The following is a 27,783-nucleotide window of genomic DNA, read 5'->3' as shown; positions in this document are numbered from 1 at the left end:
ATCACCAACTGCGCATGCGCTAAAAAGTCATACTTGACGCTCCCCTACCTCACTAGTTTAATGTAAGATGGTGGTTAGGAGGCACTAACGCTCTACAGAGAGGCTATAAGAAACAAGGCTTGGTGTTTTCGCAGCAAATCACACAGGAGCAGGGACTAACCACCCGGGGAAATTAGATTGTGACCTGTTGTGCTAAACCTGGGCCGCTCAGATTTAATTTGCTGTGAATCTGATACAGATAGACAGGGTGAGTATCCCACCAAGGCCTCTCTTGTCCACCGCCTCCACATTCAACTGCTTTCCTCTCTGAGTTCACCTCTTTATAACACATCTCATCCCTCTCTCTCCCTCAAGCGCACATTTCTTGTGGCAACGCCTGTGTTTTGTGTGTGTTTCATCAGTCTGGCAGACTAACGTTAGTCGTCCAGTTAGCCGCTAGCCGCATCATTTGACCGGCTTTTATTAAAATACACGAATATGAGTCCTCGCATCGCCAAACACTGACTAGTTTTTTGTTCTTCAGACTCTCAGACAGTACACAGTATATGTACACTGATTTTAGTGTAACGTTATATTTATTTAGCCTGTTGGAACAACTTCCATATGTGTTAGCTTTAGCTAGTTCAGTTAATTACAAGGAAACACTTTTAATTTCTGTAAGTTACATGCATATATGTTCTTTGACAGTGGGAATCCCTTGTTATTTTTGAGTAGATTTTTTTTTATGAGCTGCATCATTTTATAGACGTGACGTCTAATATTTCTGTGATAACGACATTGCTCCGCTACTGCAGTTTACTTTATTATTTTTGTCCACACCCTTTATTATTGTGTGTGGCGCCCGTTTCAATAGTGCTTCCTACAGTGTTTTGTGGACCAAATGCAACTGTCATCAGTTCCACAATACATAATAAGAAGTCAGAGTCTCTCAGAAGAGGATATTGTTGTCTTTGGTTGCAACATTATGTTCTTGTTGCGTGTGCACTATTAATACTGTTTTCAGCAGTGGGTCTTTTGAGCTTACCATCTGCATTTTGTCTTTCAGATGTGATCGGTTTTTAAAGGAGTAAACAAGCTGGAAATGAAAACGTGATCATGTTGTTCCAGACCCGTATTTCTTTCTTTTGTGGAACGCAAAATTAGATGTTTGGCAGAATCACTTTGATTGTGTGGAAAGACAGATGCAATGGAAGCGAATGGTGGTTGAAACTTTTTCCTTTACTTTGTTGCATGACAGCTAAGATTTAAAAGTTTGGCAGTTATGTTTATGCAGGTGCCCATTAAAGATACTTGTAAAGGGGAGCACTAGAGAGTTTTTCTTGTGTTGTGCTTTGGAAGGGATATCAGGCGGATTGTAAGTGGACCGATTCCAGTGCATTGTTTGTGCCAGACACAATGTTTGAGAGACCATTTTTTATGCAAGGGTCGCTGGTGCTATATGATCCCGTTCTGAATGGACATCTGCCTTGGTGTTCAGTTGCATAGAAATGGTGCTCTATGTTTTTATAGTTGGTTGCAAATGTTAATTTGCACCTTTGTGTCCAGTCTGAACGGGTCAGCCGCAATCCTGGTCGGTGCAGGAAAAAAAGCCTTTTAATTTAGGCTTTAGTAAGATCTGGAAAATTGGCCGTTTTGTGATTAAAGCTGTTTGGCTGTGTTAGATCACCATGCTATTTTCTCAGCTATAGCCTATTGCAGATATTTTCTAAATTGGATGAACCCTTTGGGTTACATGTTTTTAGTGCTTTTATTATTTGCCCAGAATAGTTTTTTGTGTGTGTTGTATGTTCCTCGACGATGCCTCTTCCATCCGCTCATGATGATAATTTCTTCTGTGACACCAGAATGATGCCAGCTGAGACAACTGTGCATCTTTTTGCTAATCATGTCAGCATATTGCCTATTTTTGTCGGGGCCAAAGGCATCTTTTAGAGCCTTTTATTACAAATTAAACATGATGTTTTGAATTCAGTCTGTTTTAATGTATAGCAGTCTTGTTACTGTGTGGTTGACACACTTGTTTGTAGTTGTGTATTAGGATGTTTAATTGAAATTAGTGTGTACTAGACAGAGCTACTAACATGATTTGATGTAAATGTATATTCACCACCCTTCAAAGCCTATTTAAAACACAGACCTTCCATTTGACTTAAAAATCAATGACTGCCTATTGCAGAAACCCTTTCAGAACGGTGCCAAAGACTTTCCAAGCCTGTGCTTTCGCTTTTGATTGTTGTTTTAAGTTGCAGTTTTGTCAATGTTCAAATGTTTGCTTTCTATTAAAGCTAATGGAAAACGTTTTCTGATTTATTTTGACTAAATTTTCAAAGCCAATTTTAAAAATGCAGACCTTTGATTTGATTTTTATATAAAATGATTGCCTGTTATAGAAACACTTTCAAAATGCTGCCTATCAGTCCGCCTTCAAGACTTGATTTTTGTTAGTAGTTGCAATATTCAGTGTTGCTCAGTTGTTATCCTAATCTTTTGGTGTGGCTTTTAGTGTGGTTATTGTTGTAAAATGTTGTGAAAGACTTCGTTTTTTGTTCCTAGGTTACACAATGTTCCTGAGATTTGCGTTGTTTTTGTATTTGCGGATGTTGGCTTTCTATTTAAGGTTATACCAAATTATATCTGAATCAAACATGCATACTCAAAATTATTAGTACTGCAAGTGAGCTGTCAGAAATGTTCACTTCATTCCATTTTTATGCTTTAAATGGGTTTGCAATAGAGTCTCAGGAGAAGACTCCAATTACCAGTTTGAATGTTTTCTCAAGGACAAGGTATTTTTTTGTAGAAAGCTCTTTCCACATTGACCCCTGTGCACAGGATTGAGGGCTCCTCAAACCGTCATTTCGGTGTTCAGCTCCCACGGCATGCTTGGTTAATGTATACATGAAAACATCTACCATTGCCAAAACTCAAATATTGTAGGCTTAGATCATTATTTGTCCCTATGCTTTCCCAGCACCTTAGTCATCTTGCAAGCATGTTTGTTACTGTGTCTGCTCCAAAGAGATTTGTGGGTGATTCTGGCTTTATTGGTCAATGCAAACAATAAGTTTGCATTTATACTGGAAGTGTAGAAGTGTAATTCGTTGAACTGTGATAATCGGCGATAGGACCTTTTTAATATTCAACATTTGTCTTTATTTTAAAGGTCATCTTATGACTTTTTTGTATTTTTATTGCCTGGTTTCACTCCATGTGATTTGACGTTGGATGCCAGAAGAAACCAAACCCTGTGCAGCTTGAGTGTGTCTTGGGGGTTTGTAATGGAATCAAATCCCTTTTTACAAGAGTGATGGTTAAAGGTTTGTTATGCATCGTTCCCAGCAGGGGCCAGCGGAAAGCTTTCATTACCCGGAGTTGATATCCCGCCTCTGCTGGGAATGAATCCCATCCTTACTGACAGTGGGAATTCCTTCTCTGTACAGTCTTGGGGATGGCAAAAAAACTCACACCCTATTTCTAATTCCATATCAACATGTTAAGGAGACGTGATTTCCCAACCGACCCTCTTACTAGCTGGGGTGAGACCTTGCCGATCCAAGGAAGTACTGATTACCCTACATGTAGTGCGGACCGCCCCCTGTGTTCAATCAGCATTTCACTTTTAAAGGGAGATTCAAGGGGTTGACTCCTCCTGCTGTACTCTGCCTAGCCTGGATGGGATATTTTTAGATGGCTCCCTTTCCCCCCCATCCTCTTCTAACCACACGCTCTCCCCTCTTCACACTTCTGGTTCTTCCGCTATGGACAGAGTGACCACATGATGCCGTTGGCTTTTAGTTTTTTTTTTTTTTTGGTAAGCTATGAGGCTGTATGTACATATACCACTGTTTGAAAGTTTGCGGTCAGTAAGATTTTAAAATAGTAATAATAATAATAATAATAAATCTTTTATGCTTACCAAGGATGCATTTATTTGATCAGAAAATCAGAAAAAATATATATTAAACACATTAAAAAATTTAATTGCCTTTAAAATATCTTTTTTCTATTTAAAATAGATTTTAAAGAAGTAATTTATTCATTTGATGGCAAAGCTGTTTACATTATTCTACAGTGTGACTTGATCCTTCAGATATAATTCTAATATGCTGATTTAGTAAACATTTCTTAATGTAAATTTTGAGCAGACTGATACATTTTAGGCTTCTTTGAATTGAAAGTTTGAAATATAAATCTTTTATAATATTATAATAGTCTTTTCTGTACTTAAAAAAAGAAGAAAAAAAAGTATTGACCCTAACCTTTTGTGTATATGTTATTGTACTCTGTGCTTTTGGACGGCCAAAAAACATTGTTCATGTTCAGAAAATCTTCAATGTCATTTTAATTTCATCTTGCCTATAATGCCTGATAAACTAGTGTTTGTGAGAGCAGCTCAGCACTACTCCTGCTGGCAGGAGAATTTTGCCATTAGTTTAACGTGACGTAAATGAATCACTCCATAGAAGCTTCGTATTCCGGTTTGTTTGTTTGTTTATGAACACAAGGCCGCGATGTATTGTTTCCATTTGGGAGCTTCGTTAAGACCATTGTTTGAGAAATGAACCTCGTGGGGAAACCCTAATAAGTTCACAGAACTCAAAACATATTTTGTAACCGATTACACAAAAACATTTAAGTGATGTTTTAAAATGTTTTAAGTTTACATAAAATGTAAAATTACATTTCCAGTTGCCTTAATTATCTCAATGTCATTTTATAAATTTTGACATTTTTCAACTTATAATTAAGGAGCAATTTCCCTCAAAATTTTCTCTATTTTTCAACTCGCATAATGAGGGAAATACACTCAAATTTAGTCTTGCTGTCCATCCATTTTTCAGTAGGCTCTTAAGTAAGGATGCTAGCAGTCACATTCCTTCACAATAACTCCACAGAGACGACATATTGCTTTTCAACCATTGCATCCTACTTTCGAGATGCAAACCTTGTCATGAGCCCATGAATCTGTGTTCCATATGAGGGTTCAAAATCAAATTTTCTGTAATTGCTGAATTTGCACCTACACATTTAGACATCTAGTTCACTGGATGATCCCTGGAGAATACACACATTTGTTATAGAAACTGTTGCAATTGCTTGTGTGGGTGTTTGTGCTTGTCGATTTCAATTATACCTTCAGTTCCTCTCTTGACTTGAGTGTTAAACTCCTCCCACTCACACAAATGCGTTCCTACTAGTAGCAGTCTCATTATTGGCGCTCTGTTGCAACCTCTGTTGTGCTTTAAGTCTATTTGAGTCATATGAGTCTAATTCTGTCTTGCTTCTGAAGATTAGACACGGTTGCAAAGAAACAAGATTCTTGTAGAAATTGGCTACATTTCTAAACCTTGAAGCTTCGTTTGTTTGACAACTTTTGGCCTATAAAGGAAAAAAACAAGAAATTATTTTAATAATAATTATTATTACTATTATTACATCAAATATCCATCCATCCATCCATCCATCCATCCATCCATCCATCCATCCATCCATCCATCCATCCATCCATCCATCCATCCATCCATCCATCCATCCATCCATCCATCCATCCATCCATCCATCCATCCATCCATCCATCCATCCATCCATCCATCCATCCATCCATCCATCCATCCATCCATCCATCCATCCATCCATCCATCCATCCATCCATCCATCCATCCATCCATCCATCCATCCATCCATCCATCCAATCTATACACATACATAGATAATTTCTTTAAAAAAAAATATTTTTTTTCCCTCATCAGCTCTGCATCTAAACTGTGAGAACACCCCGCTCTTTTCTCCACGCCGTGCCATAGGATGTCCCGCAGCCCTGAGGTGAAGGAGGACCCCATGGAGTGCCCGCTGTGCATGGAATCATTGGAGATTGACGACGTCAATTTCTTCCCTTGCACCTGTGGCTATCAGATCTGCCGCTTCTGCTGGCATCGCATACGCACAGATGAGAACGGCCTCTGCCCGGCCTGCAGAAAGGTAACCAAATTTGTTCAGTATCATCCTTGGTTAGTTATATTAAACTATGCAAGTTATTTGGCCTGCAAATTAAAATGAGATCTAGTTTTACATGTTTCTTTAAATTTGGGTTTACCGCTTGATTGCATTTATACTGTCTTAACCCAAGGAACCTGTGGAACTTTAATTTATTTCTAAGAAACTGCTCCACTGGGTAGCTCGAGCAGAGGATAGTTTTAATGGCTAGCATTCAGCATCCCAGGGTGCTTTGCTGGAATAATTTGCGCTTCTCCTGTTGCCACAGGGTCTGTGTGATTTTTAGGTGTGTGGAGGGAACATGTGCAACACAACAGGCCTCCAGTGCTTGTATTCTTTTTCTGAATGCTCCCAGCCAATAACTTAAATCAGTTTCGTAGTATCCATCCGGTGATAAAAATAATTTGCATTGCTGTAAAATATCGAACTAACAGAATTTGATTGAAAAATGTAAGACATTTTAGACATTTAATTGTGTACCATTTGATGCTGATATGGTCATATGATTTAAATATAATGTTGTCATGAATCATTTAGTGAAGCACAATCTTCTAGGATGATTTCATCTAACATTTAGGATCTTCTGTTTGGTTCAGCCCTATCCAGAAGACCCTGCAGTATACAAACCTCTCTCTCAAGAGGAACTTCAGAAGATAAAGAACGAGAAAAAGCAGAAGCAGAATGAGCGGAAGCAGAAGATCACAGAGAACCGCAAGCATCTCTCCAGTGTGCGAGTCGTCCAGAGAAACCTGGTGTTTGTGGTGGGCCTTTCGCAGAGACTCGCTGACCCAGAGGTGATTCAGCAAAACACATCGACCTCTGTGTAACTGATGTTCTTCTCCCTCAAGATAAATAATTCCATTGCACTAAAGCTTGATATTCATCTTGGTGGTATTTGTAAGTAAGCTCTCATAGGTAACCCACAATTGGGTTCTGTGCACATACTTCTGTGCATGGACTTAAGTATGAAAAGTAAAAAAAAATTAATATTAAACTCAAGTATCGAAAGTGAAAGTATACATTTTAAAAAGTTACCGGTAATTCAAAATAGAAAAGGAGTAAATAAATATTAATCAATGAACCATTCATTAACAAAAACTGATTCCTTCAATAAGAAAACAAGGTCCTGTGAGTTGCTCAGCAGCACAAACTGTGCTGTTTGGAACTATTTTCATTGGTGAAATTCAGCAAATTCAGGCAATTCAAATGTAACTAACTTTATTAAACTTGCATAAAATGAATTATACATTTGTTATGATATGTGGAGAAAAAACACAACTCCCGGTGTGATATAGATTAATTATATTAAATGATATAAATATAAAAGGCATACTGAAGCATTTGCCTCTTATCTTGAATCTCATGGGCATTCTAAATGCATTTTAATAGACTAAATCACACAGTGTATGCGTGCACTCTGTGGGTTTGTTTTTATTTGGGTTTTGTGATGTACTCTGTAGTGTCAGATTGCACGTCGTTAAAACAACACTTGCGATGTTAGGGCAGACAGTGCATATCACACACCCCACCCTTGACTTGAGTAGAAGATGAAATCAACTGTGGTTGTGTAAGAAGTTGTTTGCACATGCACAAAGGAGATTTTTTTTAGTCTAACTTGAAAGCACCAGACCACTGATTCGTCAAACCTGCTTTCTTTTAATCTGTGTTCCAACTTTACTGTGTAGTAAGTAACGAATATGCTTCGGGGAAATAAAAAGTATACATTTTAATTGGTAAATATAGTGGAGAAAAAGCGAAAATTGACAAATATGAAGTACAGAAGAAATACTTAAGTACTGTAATGAAGTAGTATTACTCTGTTACATTACACCACTGAAAAAAAGACCCATCTGACTTATGATCTTATTCTGATCAAGTAGTTACTACCAGTGGTTGACCCATATAGGTATTACTATTTTATTTATAGGTAGCACATTACTCAAGCATAACAATTTATGCAATTAAAACTATATTTTACATAAGATCTAAAATAAGAAATCATTTGAAAATGAATCAGTTTGAATAATTTGAACTACATAAACAGAGGTATACACGTTTTGATCTTGTGATCCTGTATTTTTAAGTATGAATAAAGTGTTAGTGTGTGTGTGCATTGGTAATCATATTAACGACCAGAGTAGACCATTTAATGCAGATTTTGCACACAGTAAATATTACATATAAATGCATATTTCATGAACGCTGATGATATATTAAGAAAAATCATAGCATTTGCCTTTCTATTATTTGACAGAACTGTAAAAAATTGTAAACTAATGAAGACGAAGAAAATGAGCTCCTGTGCTCTCTTTGCTGTCAAAATAAAAGTCCTGCTTATGACACTGATTTGCCTAAAAGGAAAACACATTGATTTATGCCGATAATTAACTGTTATATTGGCCTTGCAGATATATTGGTCAACTGCTTGTAGTTACTGGTGTCAATATAAAAATATGCGTTGTGACAACACACTGACTACATTGTTTTCCAAATATGAGTAAGTATACTTTTTTGGTGCTTCCAAAATGTCTGTGGCAGGGAATAGTGCCTCTTATGTTCGCTGAGTCTACTATTCCCCATTATCATGGCCTTTCTTTAGGCATATTTTACAGGATCATTTCCATCTGGCTGCATGAAACTCCTTGAAGACGTGTAGATTTGATTTTATGCCACATAATATTAAATGAAAAAAATAAAAAAAAAGCGACCATAATGAGTTCCTGGAAAATGAAATCCACCTGCCCACCAGCTGCACTTAGCCTGCATAACCAGCCCATGAAAACAGCTTTCACTCTCTTTTTGCTCCCTTTTCTCTGACGCTCTTTCTCTCCCTCTATTTGCCATCACACCTGACGTCATGTACCCTGAATAGATCTCAGCAGAGAACAAGTTATTCAAGAGCGTTCGAAAGAGATGAGGAGCGCAAAGCTTTAAAAACATCAAATCTGCATTATGACAATGTTTTAATGGGGTTCGTCTGTCTGAATTGTCCCTTCACTTTTCAGTCTCTGCTTTCATTTATTTCAAACTGATGGTATGAAAAGAACAGAAAGAAGAAAGCCATTGAGGCCGCTACACTTGAACATCCGGGCTGCTTTCACAATTCAAGAGTGACCAGAATCTCAAAAGTCACCCGGCAGAAACCTACTTGTGTGCCTTCACTTTTCAGTGTTGATTTGGCTGAACAACATTGTGGACATCGTGTTGTTATAGTGTTTAGGTCATCGGTTCTCAATACAGAATGTAATTCACATTAAAATCCTGTTTTTTCTTTCATCCTCAAAAGCCTTGTTGTGTAAAAAGGTTTAAGTTGTTGGTGTAAAAACAGAGTTTAATTTGTTAAATGATATTTTCCACAGTGCTGATGGGGTTACATTTAGTTCCTAACCTAGATTTCATATGGCTTTCTCTTGTAATAAAGGGTGATAGTCAAATTCATCCAATGAATTATGATAATCAGGTGTGCTCTCTCTCTCTGTGTGAAATCAAATTAACAAACAGCATTTGCATGTGCTGTTCATGATCTGCAAACAACAATAAGGCCTTTTGAAATATATAACTGAAGTCTGATTGCAGGTCTTAAAAAGGCCGGAGTATTTCGGGAAGTTTGGGAAGATCCATAAGGTGGTCATCAATAACAGCACTTCTTATGCTGGCTCACAGGTGAGCATCGCTTTCTTCCCAGTCAGCCTTGTGTCTGCTCAAACAATTAAAACATGCAATATATTTTGTGTAATAAATATTTAAGCAGGGCCTGCCTTTTTTTATTGCATGGGTTGTATTCATGTCTCTGTTTTATCCAATTGTCTGATTTTTGTGACCCAATATACTTTGATATTTGTCCCCAGGGTCCTAGTGCCAGTGCCTACGTCACTTACATTCGATCAGAAGATGCCCTCCGAGCTATACAGTGTGTTAACAATGTTGTAGTAGATGGCAGAACACTTAAGGTAGCAAAAACATAGGACAAAAATAGTCTAATGTTACGAAGAATGAATTACTACCAGTGTGAATTATATCCAAATATGAATTTTATTTCATGCAGGCTTCTTTAGGTACAACAAAATACTGCAGTTATTTTCTAAAAAGCACGCAGTGCCCCAAACCAGACTGCATGTATCTTCACGAGCTGGGAGACGAAGCTGCTAGTTTCACAAAAGAAGAAATGCAGGTAACGTTGATGCTTCCCGTGTTTCAACCTCTGATACTGATGCTGGCAGGCTTACATCTGAGCTCCTAACATTTGACATTGCAGGCAGGGAAACATCAGGAATATGAACAGAAACTCTTACAGGAGCTCTACAAAACAAACCCCAGCTTCCTGCAGAGCTCGACAGGGGCAGGGGAGAAGACAAAGGGCAAATCAAGCACATCACAGAGGTTTGGACTGAATCATACCTTTCACAGCTGCTCCAATTAAAACCCATTTATTTATTCATTCAGAAATTACACATGTAGATATGGATACTATTTCAATAGTTTTGATGAATATTATTCTAAAATACAGAAAATTATAAAGTGTAGGGATGTAATGATATTCTAACCGAACTGAAAAACGCACTACACCAAGAATGTGTACACCAAGTTATAGCTTCATGACTAGCATAGTTGCTTTTGTGCAGCCACTCACAGCCTTTTGTGGGACTGTTAGTTGCAATACTCATATGTATGTCGCGTATATATTTATCTGATAAGATGCATTTGGTTGAGTTACACTGCAGTAAATCGCTTTATTGTAGGCCTACTTCTGTTATTATCTCTTCAGCGCGCAGCACAAACAACAAAGAATATTAATAACTGAATAAAATAATAGAATAAAATGCTGAAAATGTGAATTTTTCCGAGTTTAGTTTGCCATGTTTCGCTGCAACATTGCGGGCATAGTGTGTAATTATATACATTCCCGGAGGTTTAGCGATTTTATAAAAGCATGACATTCCCACAAACATTTATGCACTATTGCATGTAGGTTTAATCCACACCGATTATCAGAGCAGATCCATCATTTTAAACCTTTATTTTAGATCTAGTGTTCTTTAGCATTGCTGGTGCCATGCCATTAACCCTACCCCACAGCGAACCAAACCGTGGCATTGGTTTATCGTAAACCCCAATAGAGTGAGAAGTGAAGTTATAATTAAAATGAATTCATTATAATCTTGTCATTTACACTTTCTTTAAGGATTGAAAATATCCGTAATGAATATGAAAACATTGATGTTTTGTTGGTGTCTTCGTCCTTTGCATTTAAAGTTTCTGTCACATTTAAAGTTTTGTATCATATTCCCCAGTTCCAGTAGTAACAACAAAGAAGCTTGGCCTTCGTTACAAACCACAGGAAAGACACCCAATGGGCTTCCAGAACACTATAAGACCCCACCCCTAGATGGCGGCTCAGACTCTGAAAACATGACTCCAGACGGTCTGGACACAGAACTCGGCCTTGGCTCCATCACTGGCCTGCCTCCCTTCACGTCAGACTGTGACCCTGTCAGGTAGCCAGCCTGTGAACTTCTGCCTTGTCAGTCTTTTTTCTTTGCCAATTTATTTATATATTTTCTCACAAACTTAAGGACACTGAGCGTTCAAGGTATTTTTGGATGGTAATAATATAAACACTGAATACTCCAAATGCATTACATTACATTTATTTGTGAAATTACACTTGTTTTCTTTATAACATTTACATGATAATTAAGGACATTTTCTCACAAACATCTTAATGCTGTCAAATTTGTATATTTTTCTAAAAAAAATTAAAACAGTAATACATCAATTCTTGTACTGTATAAATGTAATTGATTCCCAAGTTTGCATGATTGTTCTGCAGCCCAACTAACGGACCTTCAGATTCCATCGGTATAAGAAACGGAGAAACCTCACAAGTAAGTTCATAATCACACTGACGATCATTCTTTACCTTATAGAATGGAAAGGTGTACACCTAAATAACTTTATCTAAACCACTTTTCTTTTATTAGACCGTTAATGTTTTACGTTTTAACAAGGTAAAAACATAAATCTCCCTTGCGAAATCTTTTAGATGTCCGGCAAAGACTCTCCATCCCCGCCTCCAGGCCTGTCCAAGCCATCTCTAGTGGTGCCTCTCTGTGTAGCAGGGATGACAGTACGGTCGCCTTTCGAAGGAGCCGCAGCGGAGTCACAGTCGCTCTTTTCAGACAACAGCAACTTCCGGCACCCCAATCCCATGCCCAGCGGCCTGTCTGGCTTTTCCAGTTCCCTTCACAGCAACTCTGATTGGCCCACTGCCCCAGAACCACAGAGCCTCTTCACGTCAGGTACCCAGACCCGTTTAGACTTTGGATCTCAACAACAAAATATCAAAGAAAAAAAACAAATTATATTACAAACATTACACACGTGAAATGTACAATTATTCTTTATCATTCGGACAGATACCATACCAGTGGCGTCCTCTACGGACTGGCAAGCAGCCTTTGGCTTTGGCTCTTCGCCAAAGCAACAGGATGACGACCTTGGCTTTGACCCCTTTGACGTCACCCGTAAGGCACTGGCTGACCTTATAGAGAACGAGCACCCGGTGCAAGACAAAGCCTCCTTACCAATGACCGGCACAAAATCAGTGCCAGTCTTCCCTCATGGGCCTATACTTGGCCCACTCCACAACGCCCCCTCCATGAAAGTCCCACTTCAGCTCCCCACGTCCTCACACTTTGCCACAAACTCCAGCTTGCCCTCGCGGGGGTTCTCCCAGCTCCCACACCGCACTGTCTACAACTCCTTCAGTTTTCCTGGCCAGACGCAGACCTCTCGCCACAGTTGGATGGGCATGCCCATGCGCAATAATCTCCCACATTTGAATCACCTCGGAACCCCCTCTACTGCACAGCACAGCAGCTATTTGGACTTGAACCTGATGCCACAACAACAACAACATCACAATATGGGGCTCGGAGGTATTCATATGACAGGTAAGTGCAAACCATTGCTGGGGATCTGTGTGTATATCGATACATTTGTTTATTTTATATGTATATAAAGAGAGATACACACACACACACACACACACATATATATATATATATAATATACAACCCGAATTCCGGAAAAGTTGGGAAGTTTTTTAAATTTTAATAAAATGAAAACTAAAAGACTTTCAAATCACATGAGCCAATATTTTATTCACAATAGAACATAGATAACATAGCAAATGTTTAAACTGAGAAAGTTTACAATTTTATGCACAAAATGAGCTCATTTCAATTTTGATTTCTGCTACAGGTCTCAAAATAGTTGGGACGGGGCATGTTTACCATGGTGTAGCATCTCCTTTTCTTTTCAAAACAGTTTGAAGACGTCTGGGCATTGAGGCTATGAGTTGCTGGAGTTTTGCTGTTGGAATTTGGTCCCATTCTTGCCTTATATAGATTTCCAGCTGCTGAAGAGTTTGTGGTCGTCTTTGACGTATTTTTCGTTTAATGATGCGCCAAATGTTCTCTATAGGTGAAAGATCTGGACTGCAGGCAGGCCAGGTTAGCACCCGGACTCTGTCTTTCATAGATTGGAGAGTCTCTGCCCATCTTTACTTCTGAGAGACTCTGCTTCTCTAAGACAAAGCTTTTATAGCTAATCATGTTACAGACCTGATATCAATTAACTTAATTAATCACTAGATGTCCTCCCAGCTGAATCTTTTCAAAACTGCTTGCTTTTTTAGCCATTTGTTGCCCCCATGCCAACTTTTGAGACCTGTAGCAGGCATTAAATTTTAAATGAGCTAATTAAGTGGATAAAAGTGTAAAATTTCTCAGTTTAAACATTTGCTACGTTATCTATGTTCTATTGTGAATAAAATATTGGCTCATGTGATTTGAAATTCCTTTAGTTTTCATTTTATTAAAATTTAAAAAACGTCCCAACTTTTCCGGAATTCGGGTTGTAGAATGATAGATAGGTAGATGTGAACGTCTATCTGTCTATCTATCTGTATATATGATCTTTGGTTTAATAATTGATCAAATTGACATCTAAAAAAATAGAACATTAAAGATGTTATGTATTATGAAAAATTGCAGCCCTATCACAAAGATGATGATTATATTCTGTACAATTTGTATAAGCACTTAAATGTGACACCGATCTCACCGCTATACTTCAAATCACCAGCTTGTAATTTATAAAAAATAAATTCTTCTTAAATATATTCTTCTTTTACATAGTTTAGAAGTATTCTATATTTAATAATTTTTGAAGTTGCAGTACATGTAGCAGGGCTCTACGCTAACTTTTTTCCCAAGGAGTACAGGTGCTCCTAAATTAAAAAATTTAGGAGCACACAAAGAAATTTAGGAGCACAGTACAAAAAAGTGTTGTTTTTTTTATTTGTTTATTAAACAAATGAACAAATTTCATGCATATACTGCATGTGCAAAATTGGTATATCAGATGCAAAGGATATCAGTTGTCCAGTTGCTTTTATATGTTGGCCGTCTGGAACGCTTGGAGGTCAGCCAGCGGTTCACAGCAGGAGTGGGATCGAACTCCTCGACAGAAGGCCCCTCCAGGCTGATCCTCATCAGGTCTTCGGTGGTGGAGACCCCAAGGCAGCTTCTTGATGAAGTCTTAATGCGATTCTGCGCAGAGAAGCCTCGCTCACACTGGGCAGCTGAAATGGGCAGCACCAGCATAATCTGCACCAACTCCAGTATGTTCTAGAGAAAAGAAGATACTTTTCAATTTCATTTAAACTCTTACCATTAACTTATCAAAACCAACCTTAGAAGGATACCATACGCAACCACTCAGTACTGTTGGCCTACCTTATAGTCAAGCCTGTAAGGGTCCTTTGTCAACATGGTCTTCCACAGGCCACTATAAGACTTGTCTTTGAAATTGTGGCTGACCAGGGTTTTCAGGCCCTGCCACTCATCCTGGATTGCAGCCAAGTTGCACCCCGATCTGCAAGTTTGAACACAGCAAGTGAATTTGAAAATATGCAAACAACATTGTCTCAATGGCAATGCAGTGTCAAATAAATTCTTACCTCTCTAGAGGCTCCTTGAAATGCCTCACCAGGTCTGCCACATCATCATCACCAAAGGTGAGAAGGCTGGCCTGGTCTTCTGGCCATGTGTCAGGGTTAAGCACTCTGAAAGACACCACTGGGGTCTGGGCACTTTCATCGTTCAGCAAACCACCAAACCTGGCTTTGAGGTCTCCTACGCCGATGTTGATGGCCGCCTCCATGTGCTGCCTCAGATGGGGATTAGTGAAGTCTGTAAAGCCTTTCAGATTCCCCTTCAGTGATATTCCCTAAAACAGAAATAACACACACGTCACACACACAGAGAGAGGCAGAGAGACACACACCAACACACAATGAAATGTCTGGCCATTTGTCAGTCTCTATTTTTTTAAAGACTTCTCCAATCTTCACTACATTTCCCTCCTTATCCTCTAATTGTTTGTATTGTATTGTGCAACAAAAACATTGATTCTCACACTGAGAATCTGTCTTAATCATCGATTTATCTTACATCCTAACAAACTCTCATCCTAACACACCTGGAATCTCCTCTCATCACCCTGCTGCTGAGCGAGCACTGTCTGGATCTTCTCCAGCATGCCTCCTGCCTTTGCCCTAAACTTTAGTGCTTCCAGTCTGGTCACTGTCTTCCTCAACTCTGATGTGGCTTGGGGGAGGATCAGGTCATTCCTTTGCAAGGTCAGGCTAAGTGAGGATAGCTCCTCAAACATGTCAGAGAGAAAATGGCAGAATACACAAAAGAGTGCATTCTCCATTTCCCGCTTTATCTGTTAAGTAGTGAGTAAACAAGTGCCCAGTAAACGTGTTAGTTAATTTAAGTTGAATTTGTTTCTGCCTAGACATTTGTCAATTACTTGATTCTAAAAGTTCTTTTGACTTTTGAACATATTTTTTGTAAATTAGTGTTAAACTAAGTAAAACTGACCTTTTTTGCCCGCCCTTGAACTTCAGCTGTTATTGAAGCTACTGCCAGGTGTTCCATGTGCTGCAGAACAACTGAGTACTGGCCTTGGTCATGAGCAAGGTCCTCTTGTCCATGCCGCAAGAACACTTTGAGGGCTCTGTGGACATGGGGGATCCAACGAGTTCCCTTGACGCTAGCTGGTGTACAAATATCCACACCAAGCTCTTGTCCGAGACCATAGAGCTCTCGTTTGGATTTTCCACTGAAGTGATAAGTCTTCCATATCAGATGTAGAAGATCATATACAACAGACACCTTTCGCTCTTTCTTTTGAACGGTCAGTATTGCCAGCTCTAGCCTGTGAAAGTAAAAAAAATAATCTTTCAAACAATTCAAATGAGTCTCTCTCTTGTGCCAACATAAAAATAATTCTGTGGTATTTTCGGTAACACTTTCGATTACGATCATGCTTATAAAGAATTATAGCCCCATTTATACTTATTTATAAGTATTACTATTATATAAATATATTTATAAAGACTCAATAAAAACCTATACTGCATTATACTGAGTTATAGTTACATTTATAGTATCTTTATAATTACTTATAAGTTGTGCTTAAAGTACTTAGACTTTAAAACTCATGCCTAAAGTACTTTAATATGAATTTAACTATACCTGTTCTTATAATGCAGTATAGGTAATGATTCTTTCTAAATATGTTTATAGAATAGTAATACTTACTTATAAATAAGTATAAATGGAGCTATAATACATTGTTTAGCATCACTAGCACACTAGTAATGTACTAGCAAATACATATAAATCATAGAGATTTTTTTTTATTTACAAACCTATGTGGCATACAGTGGATTGGTATTATATGCCTCCCTGCCTCTCTCTGCAGATGGGCAATCACTCCCCCACGGTGGCCCATGTTCACGGAGGCGCCATCTGCCCCAAAGGAGATGCACTTCTTCATCCATGACCCTCCATCCTCCTCTGGGCAAACGGCACAAAATGGGGCCTTTGTGGCATCCAAAACACCTCAATTGACAACACAAAAAAACAATTAAGTTATACAAAACTCTTTCTGACAAACTAAATTCTATCTCCATTGCGAATATGATTCAACTTTAGTGCTGCAACTAATGATTATTTTGATTATTTCAAATGATTATTATATCTGTTGATTAATTTAGAAAAATAAAGTTGCTATAAATGAAAGCATAGATTGTGTACGAGTCGCAGTGTTTTACATGGTAAAAGCACACACAGATATGAAGTTGTAGCGAAGTGATTGTTAGCTACGTAAATTTACTTCATTTACTTTATAACGTTAACGTTACCCCGGACACAAAGTTTTATAATTATTGCAGCAATATTCAACTTTACACAAGAATAAAGCCTATAAAGAGAAACAACTTACCTATGGCATGGGAGTGTTCAAGGGTCTGTTGTCCGACCAGGAGATTGACTGGCTTCCCATCCTCCAACAAGCGCACATAAACAATCTCGCATTCGGTGTTGGATATATCAGTGTCTCCGTCTATTAGAACGGCTAGATACTTTGCGGCTTTAAGCTTCGCTGACAGGCCCTCTCTCATTATGTCAGCAATTTGACCGATCATCTCCGCACATCTTACATCATTGTCGTATGTGGGATTAATGTCAACTCCGTTTTGTGGTGGAGTCTGATAAGCGGCCCAAATTTGACAAAAGGTTCCTCTTCTTTCGCAATAAAATATGCAATGTTTATCAATGTAAACCTTCCATATCCCCCTCACCTGATTCCTCTTTCTCCTCATCTCTTTTTCGCTTAAAATAAAAACTTATGTTCTTCATTTTTATAGCAGCTACCAATATTTTCTTTCCAGTTTTTACCTCACTTGACTCTCTCACTTAAAATCCAGCAGCTCCCGCACATTCCCACACTATTTCAGTGATTGGCTCATTGGTTGTGAATCGTCGTTCTCATTTGCATAAAGTTAAGTGCGTCATCATGCTATTTTCACACATACTGTTTCACACACGTTTTCACATCTAGCAGCCGCGACGCTGTCACGTCCTCTTGCTCTTTTATATACTGTCTATGTTGCTCAGTTCCATGTGAAATCAATGGTATGCGTTGCTTCATCGCGCTGTTGTTCAGTGTATTGAGAACAGCCCGTCACTCGCACACTGTGCTCGTAAATTATTTTTCAAGTTCGCACATAACTATTTTTAGGCGCAAATGCGAGTGAAACACTCGCACTCTAGAGCCCTGTTAGTATACTGCACATGTGTTTGCATTATGGGTAGCTGTCACTGCAAACTCAGTCACTGGAGGGCAGTGTGGTGCTGTTGTGATAGCATGCAGAGATGTGCATCATCAGAGCTCCGTTATAGAAGATTCTGGTGATGATTGCCAAGGGCTCTCTCATGGATTGAAAGCTTGTGATTTGAAGTATAGCAGTGAGATCGGTGTCACATTTAGTGCTGATACAAATTGTACAGCATATAATCATCATCTTTGTGACAGGGCTGCAATTTTTCATAATGCATAGTGTGCCAGCCCACTTTTTTTTCTTGCCTTTAGCATTTTATGTTTCTGTGATTTATATGGTGGACCTTCATCACCTCAGAGTGTGGGTGTCCACCTCGGGCAATAAACGCTTTTATTTAAAGTCATTCCAGCTAAATTCAGTTTTACTTGAGCCTAAAGTTAAAGATTAATGTTTACAAAGATTCATCTTTGTGCTGTGCATGTGAGAACAGCCTGTAACTCTCAAGAAAAAAAATCTGAAATGCCTGTATTATCCATGCATTCAGATACATAATATGCATTCAGAAATTTGTAAAGCAATTGAGCTGCTGTCATGCAACAAAAAAAAAAAAAAATGCATTTAAGTCAGTAGCATCAGTTAGTTACCTCCCAAGCACGTCCTGAATTGATCTTACAGAAATTCAGTTCATTTAAATAGAAAGTGCTTCCTTGCAGTCTAGCTTTAGGGCTTTTTATGTGAAACAATCTAATCTGCTGACACTGCTGTGGAAGTGTAGCATTTGTTAACAGGCTGTTTGTTTTGCAGCGTGCCTCCTGCTTTTTAAGATTAGATTAACTTGTATTTCAGATGGTGCAAAAATAAGGGAAGGGATATTGGTTGTGACCTGAGGGTTTCATTACTCATACAAACAATGAATAGCTGGCATGACTTATTTTTTTTGAATACCACTGGCTCCATTTCTGGCTCTGTTGAGCTCTACAGTGCATTTTATGTTTGTTTCTTAAATAAATCCATGGTTTTTAGTGAGAGATTTGGTCTTGCCTGTTTGCAGCAGTGTCCTCCAGAGGATGCAGCTGCCCAGGACTTGGGAGAGGAATGTTGCATTATTTACGAAGAAGAAACGAGATCCCAAAATAGGCTGGAGGGCCAACACATGTAGTCTTATAACTTATATAACTTAGATGTGGTGTTTGAATGAGAGAGGGGTTTCTCATACACTGGAAATACAGATTTAGATGTAATTAAGCATCATCTGAAGTAAAGCAATAATGAGGGAAAATATTGTGATAGATAATAGATGGTTAACTGTTTATTTATTTGTTTGTTTTTTGCGGATACTAATATAATTCTCATTTATGTGTGCAATTTTCTTAATTTAGTTTGTGAAATTAATGCAAAAATGACTGAAAACCTGAAAAATGTACCTAGTTGACATGATGAACAGTCGATTCCACTAAATATCACCATTGCCTATTTTTTGGCCAGTTGGCCAAACATGCATTTAAGCAAAAATACAGTAAAAAATAAATATCTTAAACTCTAATAAACTAAAGTAGGTATATAATTTGATGTATACATTACTGTGGTTACTTGTGGATTTAATGTTTTATTAACACGCCAGTCATCAAAAGTGCAAAACACATTCAATTGATGGAAAAAGACGTATTTTACACTCTCTACAGCCCTGTGAGAGAAATTTAGTTTCTTCTACTCTGCTGATGTGATTCTGAGTTTAGCTTTTGTCCCATCTGCATAAATAAAACATGACAACACTTGTTTATCTGCGTATGCCAATGCGAACATGGGTGATTGTGTTTAATGTCTGACACACTTGGTGAGACGAGCTCTTTCTAATCAGAAGTAAAAACTATGGATAGGTTTAAAAGAACACCTCATTCACGTTCTTCAACACCTCATTCAGCTTTTCCCCTCCTTCAGAGGTGTTTCATTAAAGCCCAGTCCCCCTCAAGTGTTGGTATTGAGTGTCTAGATTCTCATATTGGCTCGTTCTCACACTTGACTTGTTTCTCTGCACAGGTTTGACTATATCGACTGCAGAACCAATTCAGCGTTTCAAAGTGAATGTGTCACTTCCTCTGTGTTTGAGGCTGAGAAAAAGAAACGGTCACTGGGAAAACATCTACTGTAATGTAATGAAATATTGTAGAATTTTATATTCCATGCAGAATATTCATGTATACGGAAAACATCATCAATGGAGAAACATGCTTTCTGCCACCAGATGATGGATTAACTGCTTCTCCCAGCAGGGGCTAACTGGCCCATGCTAAACAGCCAAACTCTGACCCCCTTAGTTGAGATCCATTAGGTCTGGTTTCAACTGACTAATGGAGTAATAAACACAATGCTGACTTTATAGCATCCATAGTTTTGACCCTTCCCCGCACTCAGGAGAAATGCCTGTCATGTGGGAGCTGCGTCTACTCCTTAAATTCCCATGTTGCAAAATAATTAAATTACAAGTATGACCTGTTTGACAGTATCAGTGCATCAGTGCGTCTTGTCCAGATGCACCTTTATTATCTGAAGACCTTTTAACAGCAGGCTGTCCCAGTAGATGCCTATATTGCTGGTGGTAGGACACTTGCATTTGTGATATAGTTACAGATTAGGACTGTAATACTAAAATTTTATATTCTCTGTTTTACATTTATTTTGAAAGATTTTCTCTTTGGTTTTTGTTGTTTGTTTTATCTTAAGTCTTGTGAAATTTTATTTTCTAAAAATTAATATTATTGGAAAACAAATTCTCAGACATTATTTCAACCAATTAGCCCGTATTTATTAAAATATAAAAGTACAATGTTTATACAAAATGTTTATTGCAAAAAGTACAATTTAATTGAAAATGCTTAACTAAAGAAACGGGGAAAAAGTTTGTGTTCTCCATCATTTTAATTCATTTGTAATGAATACTCCATTACGGCTTAATGAAGTGCATATTTCTAATACCCGTATTTTTCAGACTATAAGTCGCACCTGAGTATAAGTCGCACCAGTCCCAAAATACGTCATGATGAGGGAAAAAAACATATAAGTCGCACTGGACTATAAGTCGCATTTATTTAGAACCAAGAACCAAGAGAAAACATTACCGTCTACAGCCACGAGAGGGCGCTCTGTCTTCAGTCTAGACTACAGGAGCACTGAGCAGCATAGAGCGCCCTCTCGTGGCTGTAGACGGTCATGTTTTGTATTGGTTTATTTCTCTCGGTTCATGTCAAATTCATTTTGATAAGTCGCACCTGACTATAAATCGCAGGACCAGCCAAACTATGAAAAAAAGTGTGACTTATGGTCCGGAAAATACAGTAGTTACATAAATGCAATACTGCTAAAACATTTGTATTGCTAAATTGTAATGTCTTGCAGTGACTTGGAAATTTGGATGATGCAAACAAATTGTTGAATCAATGTTTTTAAGAAAGGAAAAGGACAATTTATTGATTTGTGAAAATTAATCAAACTTCTGAACCTCTCTGCTTTATTCTAATGAGGTCATAATAAGAATTTTAATGAATGAAAATGAAAATGAATATCTGTCTTATTAGACAAATTTCTGGAATGCTTGATTCTGATTAGTTAATTGTATATTATTCTTTGGTGACTGGAAAAAATTTCAGCTGTGTCGGATAATCAGTTTCCTTCATTGTGTGCCAGTTTCATATCTGACGTATCAGTATGCAATCTCTTCTCATATATTAAAATAAGTTGCACTCAAATAATGCAACAGTAAATATTAAATCTATCAGCCAACCTTAATATTGATGCATTTTTGTTGAACCCCACTGGCATCCTTGTTCTTTCACCTCCTTATACAGTTTATTGTCCAGGCTTTGAGGGAAAATGATGTAGGAGGAAGGTGCCCAGAGAAGTTTGCTGAGTCTTAAGTCAAGCCCAGAGGCTAAAGATTAGTTTTTTCCTTGCCAGGGTTGTTTTCTCGTTCACTCCATTCCCCCGTCTTTGCAATTCTTCCATCTCTCTGTCTTTCTCTCCATTCCCTCCTTCATATTTGCTGCCTGGTTTCTCCCTCCCTGTGGGCAGAAGCAACCCTTAGGAGAATACTGGCCTGATTAGAAAAGAAAAGGTTTATTTTGGCCTGAGTCCAGCTGAAAGAAGCTCTGCGTTATTGAAGCTGTGCGTCTCTCCTCCAGTGTGACACAGAGAAAAAATAAATGAGAAACTAATTGAATAATAACGGGACTGTAAAGAGCTTTATAATGATTGTTCCTCCATTAGTAAGGGCAAGTAGACTCAGAAGGAAGCCAAAGATCACCTGTTGTTTTTGCTAAATCAAGTATAAATCATCATTACTGTAGCAGCTATTAATCCACAGTACGGCTTTGATTAATGATATTCCTTGATGTGATATCCTGAGTGAAAATTCAATTTCTAGAGAATTCAGTTAAATTGTGTTTTTGTTAGGGCTACCTATCAATCTTCAGCCATTATATGCCAAATCACTTGATTTGATTAAGTCACATTGCATCATTTTCACCATCTTGCGTCATAAGCGTTGCATTAAGACAGTATCATGATAAAGTGTGTTCTACCTTTCTGTTGCAGCTGTTTTTGAATGTTTGTTTGGTTTTGTCACAATTATAAAACGAAACATACCAAATTAACACTCAATATTGGCAACTTTTTTTGTTGTGCAAATAAAATGTTGAATCTGATAATTGCTTCCCCCCCCCCCCTTCTCTCTCATTCTCCATCTCTCTTGTTTTTCTCCATCTTTTGCGGTGTACATGGCTGTTTGGATACCCCGTTATCACCCTCCCAAACAGAAAACAGCACCTCAGTAGAAAGTCTAAATGTGAAGGAGTGGCAGGATGGACTCAGAGCACTTTTACCCAACATCAACATCAACTTTGGTGGACTGCCCAGCTCCTCCTCATCTTCATCTTCATCATCCTCCTCCTCGTCCAGTGTGAACCACACAGGCGGAATCTCACACAGCCTTAGCTGGGATGGCACAGCCAGCTGGAAGGACCCTGCCATCATCAAAGGTACAACCTGAATTACCTTCGCAACAGAGATTAGCCTTGTAAAATATCCAAAAGTTTTAATTGTGAATAATTCCTTCCCATTCCTTAATATGTTTTAACATTGTACTAATATATATAAAAAAAAAATGCAAATTACACTGTCAACCCTTCCGCTTCACTCACCCTTAAACCTAACCAAATCACCAAAGACTCATTTAATTTTTGACCCTAGTTAAACACACCTAATATTTATTTTGCCTACTAAAATATCATAGATGAATTATTCACAGTTAATTATCTATAATTTGTTGTACAAAAAAATAAAAATCACAAGATTAAAAGATTAAAATCACCAAACCCCCTGACCTCAGGAAAAGCCAAGCCCGTTCAAATTGTGCCTTTGGGAGCTAAAATGAATAATGCATTTAAGCCTTTTGAACATTTATTCTGTAACCTTTTCACTAAAAATGTCAGAGATGTAAAGCCATTTTAAGGGCCATAAAAGAGGGCACACGTTTCAGATCAATTTGATCTCCTGCACTTTCAGTCGGTCTAAAGCATCCATGTGGACTAAATCAGATATCACACAAGAATACTACACGATACTTAACAATCAGTGTAACAAAGTAGTTAAATGCAGTCAACATTTATAGCGTTGTTCTGTATCAACAATTATCTGCTGTTTAGTGTACAAAAACTGAAGTGTGCAGCTATGTTTGTAATCAATACTTCAAGCAAAGTTTTGCCATTTTCTCCCCCAGGTTGAAGGGAAATAGCAATGTCTTATCTGTTGCTCCCTAAGGTTGAAGTTGAAATCTGTATGGATGTCACATAATTTGTCTGGGGGCTCTCAGCAGCTGCCTGCAGCATCCATCACCCACAGGGGGTTTGGAATTAATAGCTCGAAGCAGGCCGGCATGTTTTAAATGGTGCAAAAGCATGCAAAAATGCAGTTTCCTTATGTAATTAATCCTATTATATCAAATGATTTAAAAAAATGTCTTCAATTTTGCCAACACGATAAATGGAATCTTACATGGCATCAGCTGAAGAGCAGTGAATGTGTTGACAAAGCAAACTGTTGCTCTGTTCTGGTTAGTACAGTATGCGGTTATGATTAAAGTGATTTAATTCCATCTGTCGATGGATAGTAACACTGCGTTTTCTATTATATTAAACTGTAAACAGTTGATGCTCCTTGTATTTGTCTGAATTTGTTAATTTATTCAAATATGCATTAAAAAAGTAAATATAATGACTTGAATCCACTTCTGTCATAATGATGTTTTAAATTTCTGATATTTTTTCCCTCCATGGCATGAATGTGTCATGGTCTCCACATAAAAAAAGAATGAAAGAAAAATCTTAAATTTATAGGTAAAGCAGTTTTGATAAAATAGTTTTATAAATATTTCATAAATATCATTTTCGATCTTTTTAAAATTCTAAGGCAAGGTTAGTCCAGATTGTTAAATTGATTGAATTTTTCATAAATGTTAGGATCTGTACACTCACTTACATGATGATTACACTAGGTTAAAATTTAATGTAAAGTTGCTGTTCCATGTGAAACCAATGTTAATACAAAAATTAACTTTTAAGAACCTGGGGCATGGATTTTAAAGTAGAACATAACTACATTTTACTTATTTCAAAGTTTTTGCATGTTGATACTTAACCCAACATTTTGTCCCCTTCAGGTATCCCAGCATCCTCAGGCAACAGTCTGGACTCTCTGCAGGATGACCATCCTCCCCACTGGCTCACATCCTTGCAGGCACTCACAGAGATGGATGTCCCTTCCGGATCCATAGTGCCCCCTCAGCCCCAACACAATAGCCCTTTCGGATCCCAGTTCCCCCACAGAGCTGGCTGGACCCCTTATCCAACAACAGCCATGGCCAACCCCGCCACCCAGTTCCACTCACCTCCCCCAGGATTCCAGACCACCTTCAGAGCCTCAGCCCAGGCCTCCACAGATCTGTTACAGAGTGCTGGCATGGACCGACATTAGGAACTGTGAAAACCTATTCCCCTTACCCGAAGAACAGCCAACAAACACTGCAGATGAATCAGTACAAAGCTATTAACAAAATAACAAGATCATGTATTGTTTTCTCTCTTCATATTGCGCTCATTTTTATCCCGGATTTGTGTTTCTTTTGGTTGAGTTTTCCTTTTTGTTTGTTGCCGAAGTGCTCTGTTCCAGCTTTCCCATTTTAAACGGTCTCTTAATAAGCCAGTTGTCACAGAAAAGTAGTTTTCGGCAGGTATGAAGCCTAAACAAGTAAAAACTTAACAATAACGTCACTACACAATTTTTGGACCTCTTCATACAAAAAAAAAAAAAATTGCATTATCAATGAAATTCCATTGGAACCGAAAAGTGGCTTGATTTAGAAACAAGAGTCTGCCTTTAAAGCTAAACCAAAAAGAACAGCACCTGTTCATCCATCTGCACAACAGAGGAGCTACTTCCTGTGAGAGTCCTTAAAGCCATGCAGCTGAGCAATCAAGTAGAAATCTAAAATAAAAACAGGGCTTCAGTTTTTGTGTTTGATCAAAAGGGTACTTGGCTTCCATTTACTCTGACGGATCAAAGGCATAATGATGGCGAAAAAAAAAACTTTCACTGAGGATCTTTGGCCTTTAACTTTGTTCTACCTTTCTGTGCCCTTGTTAAAAGGGAGATGCATTTTTATGGGTCATAAACATGGTGGCCGCTCTTGACATGGCATTTAGCTGTAGATGGATGTAAGCCTTTGCCTTTGACCCTTCCACCAAATTTCCTGGTTGGTCAGGGGGTCTTCTGCTTTAGATCGCAACACCGCCGTTAACTTCTGTATCAGAGGGCGGCGCATTGCAAAATCAAGAGGAATTGAAAGCTTGGTACCACCGACTCTCTTTTAAGCGCAGGGCTCATGTAGCACCCGGGATGCCACCATGTGGCGTCTCTCATAGCTGCCTCAACATACGTGGCCAGTGTTTACGCTTGACTATGCTCCCTAAAGAAACTTGAAGGTGTGCGAGGTGTACAGAGTTTTAGGAAATAGATCTAGAGTCAGAATGCGGTGATGTGTGAATGTGTGGCGTGAAACTTGCGATTGATGGGTGTGTGAAGAAACTAATCGGGGTTAAAGGGCTTTTCGAATGATGACGGTGGAGGGAAATTCATGAGGATGTGATCATGTCGTTTGTGTTTGTAGCAATTACTTTGCAAGGTTTTTTTTTCCCCACAAAAGTGATAAAAGGGAAAGCTGGGATAGCGGCGCTTCTGGGCAACTGATGTTTTGGCAATACACAGGGGGCTCATCCGGGATGGTTAACACTTTGTCACTCATCCTCATTTTCTTTTAACGGTCTTAATCCTGTATCAGCTGTGTAGGTTCCTGCCGACAATTCTGTATATTCAGCAGTATTCAAGAGGAATGAATCAATTAAATCCCGATGACAACGAACCAGTACAGTTTAACTTGGGTTTTACACAATGCTAAAATGTAAGAAAAATGAAGAGCTGAAGGAAATTGTACCTCTTTAAAGGTCTGGAGGAAAACAAAATCTTAAATAAAAGACGAAATGTCATGCTTGAATCGAAGTGATCTTTCAAGTTTTTTTGTCCGTCAACCTTCAACTTTCTTTCAGGGCATCAAGACATGATGAAAAGCGGTGATGGACTCACGTTCGCAAGTTCTTGCTCAGTGCTCGGACATGTCCTCCTCATTTGCATCAGCGCTCACCTACAGAGAGATCAGGTCTGGAAAGGGATTTGTGGCACACATTTTATTTTATTTTTTTATTCTAGTGGGTGTCAATACCAACCTCCAGTGCATGAGCCATCAAATGCTTTCGGTGAGGCCCAATTAACTTTATCTCAGTAAAGAGGCAGCGGCTCCCAGATAATGTCAAGAGTGCATTAGGCATTCGCAGTGAGCTTACAGAGTGCTCTGCTTTCAAACGCTCAGCAGAGCCACTCCGTCATGCTCTCGTGCTTAAATTACTGCAGTGCTGATCTAATTGGCAGTGGAAGCTGCCAGCAAATATGCAATACTGAAACTGCAGTGATTGGGCATCTGTTTACTCCAGAGCCTCGCTTCTAATGACCCAAATACGTAATGTAACCACTATGTAGAGTAGTTGAGCAGATAAATATATATATATATATATATATATATATAGAGAGAGAGAGAGAGAGAGAGAGGGAGAGGGAGAGACTGAATGATCGAGTGCCTCATTTCCATTTTATCACTTAAAATTATTTGCATATGTATAACAACGTTATTTAATGGTGTAGTTAGTTCAGTGAGACAGGACCTGAAATCGCTCGTCTAGGCCAGTGGCTCTCAACTTTTTTACAACATGACCCATGTAGTCCTATTCCTGAACAAGTAACTTGGTTCAAAGAGTCACTTCTTTTTATTGGAAGTCATACAGCTTGCAGCTGACTAGTTGAACTTCATGACAATATGTTTTTTAATAATAAACATCATGCCTTTGGTCAGTAAAATTATAATTAAATATGCTTATGTTATTTGTTATTCAAGTCAGTTAATCAGTTGCAATCGTGTTGCCTCTTAAAAGACA

At 38.4% G+C, this 27,783-nt stretch overlaps 1 protein-coding gene across 1 annotated transcript; it reads left to right on the top strand.

Annotated features, from left to right (window-relative positions):
* The first annotated feature begins 42 nt into the window (after positions 1–42).
* LOC132098846 (CCR4-NOT transcription complex subunit 4-like) lies at positions 43–26,784 on the top strand. Its single transcript, XM_059505068.1, has 13 exons — positions 43–247; positions 5,751–5,979; positions 6,591–6,788; positions 9,571–9,657; positions 9,843–9,944; positions 10,040–10,165; positions 10,250–10,374; positions 11,286–11,489; positions 11,825–11,879; positions 12,038–12,293; positions 12,411–12,947; positions 23,002–23,223; positions 24,903–26,784. The coding sequence occupies exons 2-13, from the start codon at positions 5,806–5,808 to the stop codon at positions 25,214–25,216; spliced, it is 2,400 nt and encodes a 799-aa protein (XP_059361051.1). The 5' UTR covers positions 43–247; positions 5,751–5,805; the 3' UTR covers positions 25,217–26,784.
* Positions 26,785–27,783: the final 999 nt, after the last annotated feature.

The sequence above is a fragment of the Carassius carassius genome, chromosome 22 (assembly GCF_963082965.1).
Source record: "Carassius carassius chromosome 22, fCarCar2.1, whole genome shotgun sequence".
In the NCBI taxonomy this organism is placed as follows: domain Eukaryota; kingdom Metazoa; phylum Chordata; class Actinopteri; order Cypriniformes; family Cyprinidae; genus Carassius; species Carassius carassius.
This window is presented reverse-complemented; position numbering and strand designations above follow the sequence as displayed.